At 48.9% G+C, this 6000-nt stretch overlaps 1 protein-coding gene across 1 annotated transcript in view; it reads right to left on the bottom strand.

The window, feature by feature from the left end:
- Positions 1 to 4403: 4403 nt before the first annotated feature.
- The window catches only part of LLGL2 (LLGL scribble cell polarity complex component 2), a 30008-nt gene continuing 28411 nt past the window's right edge, over positions 4404 to 6000 (bottom strand). Inside the window, 1 exon segment of the mRNA XM_015880285.2 lies at positions 4404 to 5080. Coding sequence (XP_015735771.1) covers positions 5073 to 5080 — 8 coding nt within the window. The 3' untranslated portion in view covers positions 4404 to 5072.

Genomic DNA, 6000 nt, shown 5'->3' with positions numbered 1-6000 from the left:
GTGATGATGGAGATCCTCATAGAAGGACCCAGGGCTCATGGAAGGCAGGAGGTGATGATGGAGAACCAACACGGCCTCACCAAGGGCAAATCCTCATTGACTGACCTCATAGACTTCTATGATGGCACTGATACATCAGCAGACGAAGGAAGAGCTGCTGATATCATCTACTTAGACTTCAACAAGGCCTCTGATGCAGGACCCCACAGCATCCTCATGTCCAAGTGATGAAGACACCAAGTGGATGGGAAGATGATGAGATGGATGAAGAACTGGCTGTAGAACCGAGTCCAGAGAGCAGCAGCCAATGGCTCCATGTCCAGATGGAGATAATGATGAACAACGTCCCATAGGAGCCAGCACTGGGGCTGATACTCTGCAATATATGAGCATAGAATCAAATGATGATCAGCACTGAAGACCATCACGACCATCTCCATTCAACCCCCTGCTATGGGGACAGTCACCAACCACCACACCAAGGTCCCACAGCCTCAAACACCTCTAGGGATGGAGCATCCCAAAGTGACCCATTCCACCCCCAAACCCTGCAATAAAGAAGGGATCGCTCACCCCATTGTGAAGGCTGAGCCCTCCATCCAAAGGAAGGAGGCTCTAGATACAGCTCCTTCTCACCCCCATCCATAAGTGCTGTTAGGAGCAATCAAAAGGAGAAGACATCAGTCCAGTAATAAAGAAGAAATTCCTTACCCCATTGCAAAGCCAAAGACTCACCATTGACCCCAAAGGAAAGGATCTCCAAGCAGAGTCGCATCCCATATGGCATCCAGAGCTCGAAAGCAGCAGGAAGGAGAATCCTCTCCCTCAATGCTCCCATAGGAGCACCGAGCTGGAACTGATGCTGCCCCCTGCCCTTCCCAGCCCTTAAATACCAATCAAGGAGGGGAGGAGCCAGGCTCCAACCAATCACAATCCACCCCTCAACGGCCCCCACCTGTGCCCATGGGGTGGGCCCCTCCCCTCAGCAGGTGCCCAATCAGGATGTTACATAACATCCCCATTCAAGAACAAAGACAAAAACAAAACAGTAACAGGTGAGTAATTATATTTATTTGTTCTTAAAGGGGAGGGTTGTGGATAGAGGAGAAACAACAGCACAGTATATGGACACGGGGGTGCAGATCTCAGTGTCGCAATGGGGTGACACTGTGGGCACCGCTCTAGGGTAGATGCTGGGGAGACATTGGAACGATGGGGGGTCATGGGGACGATGATAATTATTATATAATCAGGGTGATATAATAGAAATGCTTAGTCATGGTTGGAAGCCATGATGGGGCGGGGACACAGCAGTACAGCCCAAGTGCAGGCAATGCACCTGATTGGCTGCAGGGCTGGCTCCGCCCCCTCCTGGTGGAAGAAAACCAAGAAAAACAGGGTTAGAACAGAAGAAAACCAAGAAAAGCCGGGTTAGAGCAGAAAAAAACAAGAAAAGCCGGGTTAGAACGAAAGAAAACCAAGAAAAACAGGGTTAGAGCAGAAAAAAACCAAGAAAAACAGGGTTAGAGCGGAAGAAAACCAAGAAAAGCAGGGTTAGAGCCGAAGAAAACCAAGAAAAACAGGGTTAGAGCAGAAGAAAACCAAGAAAAGCAGGGTTAGAGCAGAAGAAAACCAAGAAAAGCAGGGTTAGAGCTGAAGAAAACCAAGAAAAGCGAGGTTAGAACGGAAGAAAAATAAGATGTGATAAGGAGTGATATTGGGGTCAGACATTAACAGTATCAGCTGAGAGGATCTGCTCCTTATGGGGTGATGGGGTGATATTGGGGATCAGACATAACAGTAACTGCTGGGAGGATCTGCTCCTTATGGGGTGATATTGGGGGTCGGGCAGTAACAGTAACTGCTGGGAGGATCTGCTCCCTGTTTATGGGATGCTGGGGAGTGAACTGGGGGGTAACATCAAGGGGTGACACTGCTGTGAGCAGTGAAGGTGTTGGTTAATGTTGGGGTGATGCTGGGAAGGGATGTTGGGGTGATGTTGGGGTATCAGTGGGGGTGACATCAGGGAGTGGTGTTGAAGGAAGGCAGTGGGGTGACGTGGGGGGGAGGTGATGGGTGTGACAGCAGTGGATGGTGGGGGACAACGGTGATGAATGGGGGAGAGGTTACAGTGGGGGGACAATGGTGGGGTAATGGGGGTGATGGTGATAATGGGGTGATGGTGATAATGGGGGATTAATCGATTGCACAATTTTGATGCTATGTTTAGGCTAGGGGAGTTGGATTGATAGGCTTTCTTTGAGAAGAAAAGAGGAAGGGCTGCATGGGTAGATGGTGGGGTAGGACCTCTTGTGGTGCATAGCTCGTGCGTATAGGTAGTTGGTGCAGCTGAGAGGATGATGAGGGTTTGTGGTTGCACGTGGAGGCACCAGCCAAGATAGAGACAACATTGCGGCCCCATTAGAAGCCCTACAGTATGGCGCCACAGAGACACATAGCACCCCATAGAAGCCCTACAGTGCCCCATAGAAGCCCCATAGAAGCCCTACAGAGCCCCATAGAAGCCCCATAGAGCCCCACAGTGCTCATTCAAAGTGCCCATAGTGATCCCGGCACTTGGGGCGCCATTTTTCAATAGTGAGGCTATAGCGGCACTGTCCGGCAAGGTGATTTGGGATATTAGGCACGAGAGCATAAGTGATTCTGGAGATCAGCCATTTTGGTAATACTGCGCCAGTTTATTCGGTCGCTATTCGGTCATCGTGAATATTGTGGGTGGTGGAATTATTGAACGTGGCCATAACAAGGCGATTGGCGGTGTGACGAGATTTTTTTGACATGACGTTCATTAGCTTTCGCTTCGGCAGGTGGATTTGTGGGACCATACGCGCATAATACGAGGGCATCTGGAGATCGTTTGTTTTTGATCATGCGAAGAATTGGGTCGCACGCTTCCGGTTTGGGTGGCATTTGTGCGGATATACACGTGGCATAATCGTAGCAATCTGGCGGTCGGGCCACTCTTTTGAACATGCGCAATAGCGTCACTTCCGGCAAGGTGGATTGTGGGATATAACGCGGCATAACGAGGCATCTGGAGGTCGCCATTTTGATCATGCGCAGTAGCGTCGCTTCCGGTATGGTGTATTGTGGGATATAACGTGGCAATTGGCGGTCGCCATTTTGATCATGCGCAATAGCGTACTTTGCGGCAAAGTGCATTGTGGGATATAACGCCTCATTTGGTGGGCGCCATTTTGTTCGCGAGCAATGGCGTCTCTTTTGGCGGAGGGGATTGTGGGATATCAGTGAGACGTTCTTATTTCCGGTTCCGGCTGTGGGGGGTGCAGCTCAGTTTCCGGCTCTCCGTTTCCAGTGTTTCAGCCATGGGGCTGCGGGGGTTCGGGGATCCCGGTTGGAACCGGAACCGGCCGCTTATTTACAACGGGAGTCACGAGGAGATGGGGGAGGAGCCAGAGGGAACCCGGCGCCCCATAGAGACCCACTGAGCCCCATAGAGCCCCACAGTGAGGCTATAAGGGTACGCAGCGCCATTTTGGGGCCAAATCCGGTTTTTTTTTGGGGGGGGGGTGACAATAGGGTGCTGTTGGGGGTGATGTTATGAGATATATGCGTCAGTTTTAGGTCGCCAGTACGCATGCGCCAGTTTTAGCACAGTAGTGCGCATGCGCCAGTTTTATATCGCCAGTACGCACGCGCCAGTTTTAGGACGCCAGTACGCATGCGCCAGTTTTAGGTCTCCAGTGCGCATGCGCTAGTTTTTAGGTCATCAGTGCGCATGCGCCAGTTTTAGGTCTCCAGTGCGCATGCGCCAGTTTTAGGATGCCAGTGCGCATGCGCCAGTTTTAGGACCGCAGTGCGCATGCGTATGTTTTAGAACGACAGAACTAATGGCTGGATCGGATGAGTATTTTCGTTCCGGTACTGGCTCGTCCGCATTGATATCCGGGTAGTGGCCCATGAGTGCTGTCCTTCCGGATCTGGATGCGCATTGATGTGTGGAAATTAGCGCATGCGTTTTGCCGATCCGGAAATGACACGAGACCTCGCTCGTGCGTACTGTCATTCAGGAGCTGGCGCATGCGTATTGTAGTTCATGCATTCGCTCATACGCATTGACTTAATGGTTCTGGCGCATGCGTGTTGATGTTCGGCACTCGCGCATGCGTACTGTCGTTCTGGATCTGGCGCATGCGTTTTGTCAAGTGGCTGGTACGGAATGATGCAGTTCTGCCGTTTCGCCACGCGGTGGCAGCAGAGACAGTGGAAGGATTCGTGCGGCTCGTCTCATTGCCCCACCAACCCCCGGCCCAACTCCCCTCTCCTCCTCTCCCTTTTCCTTCCCTTCCCTAACTCCATCCCAACCCTACCCCTACCGTAACCGTAACCCCAACCACCATAAATCCAATGGCAGCAGACAATTTTCACAAAATGGAATTCAGAGTTTTATTTCCAAAAAAGCAACATAGTGTTGAAAAAAAATCAGGTTCAATTAGTTTTCATCTGATTTGTGCGGCTATAAAAATAGATTCTACTCAAATCCATGAAACCAGCTAGAAGTACCACAGCAAACAAATACCGGAGTTACTCATTCAGATACCACATACAGCAGTCACAGGAATCTAACATATATTATTTCATGTCTTGTTTTTTGTTAAGTCAATTTATAAAATGTTCGTTACGACAGAAACAACCATATGATTTTTAAAAATGGTACAAAAAATAATTTTATACCAGTTGGAGGTAACAGTGCGCATTCATTAAAATCCTGCACCAATGCAGTAGTATTTATAATTTAAAACCCAGCCCAGTAGAAAAGAGAAATGTGCAAACATTCAAAAGTTAGATGTAGTCAGAGGCTTGTGGTGCATTAGACCTGGCAACCCACTTCTAATTCAAGGCAGGCTCCAAGAGATGTCTAAGGAGGCACTAAAAAGGCAGGCCAAGGCAGACATGCATATGCATGCAAATTGCAGCTCAATAGCCTGCGATGCAGGGAACACTGATGTGCTCTCCCCAGGGACAGTTTGCCTAATCAGTAGTAGTATGGCACGCAATCCAATCCCAGGAAAGTCCTTGATGAATTCTGGTCAGTCTGCTGTGGGATATAAGAACGCAAAAGCCATTTAGAAAACAGAATGTTAAAGTTAATGAAATTAGTATTTGGCCTCTTTGATGTGTATCATCGAGTCACTTATAAGAATTCCTTCCAGGCCCAGAAGCTCCAAGAATATGTATATCTGCACACATGCTCCTATGATAGACGAGAAATTATTCTGAATGACTGTTCTGCATAATAACTTTCCCTCTCCCTGTCTCTATCTTCTGCCCATGGGTTTTCATAATTAATACAGACTCATGTTGCTGTTGTCGCTATTCAAACATTTTCTCAAGCACAGCAGAAGGGAAGAAGAGCATCCTGTGCATTCTGTTCTGCTTAGTGAAGGCATCCACTTACTTGAGAGTCCTTACTAAGTTTCAACAGATTATTGCTGCAAGCTCTGGCTGCCATTCATGTTTGTTTCCTGTTAAGAGTCACGAAGGAGCCTTCAAAGGCTCTTTATTCATTTAAAACTGATCCAGCATATTTATGCATGTGGTACATAAGGTGCTGAACATAAGGTCACATGAGGTGACCTCAATGCAGCCTTACAGTATCTGAAGGGAACCTATATCCAGGAGGGGAGTAAACTCTTCGAAAGGGCTGATAATAGCAGGACAAGGGAAAATGGATTTAAGTTGAAAGAGGGTAGATTTAGGTTGGATGTTAGGGGGAAGTTCTTTACTAGGAGAGTGGTGAGGTCCTGTACCAGGCTGCCCAGGGAGGTTGTTGATGCCCCGTCCTTGGAGGTGTTCAAGGCCAGGTTGGATGTGTCCCTGGGCAACCTGATCTAGTATATGTGGAAGTTTGGTGGCCCTGCCAGGCAGGGGCGTTGGAACTACATGATCCTTGAGGTCCCTTCCAACCCAGGTCATTCTGTGATTCTGTGAACAGTGGTACTCTACAGCACACAGCCA

The sequence above is a fragment of the Coturnix japonica genome, chromosome 18 (genome assembly GCF_001577835.2).
Source record: "Coturnix japonica isolate 7356 chromosome 18, Coturnix japonica 2.1, whole genome shotgun sequence".
NCBI lineage: Eukaryota > Metazoa > Chordata > Aves > Galliformes > Phasianidae > Coturnix > Coturnix japonica.
Note: the sequence above shows the minus strand (reverse complement) of the source record. Positions and strands in the feature narration are given on the sequence as shown.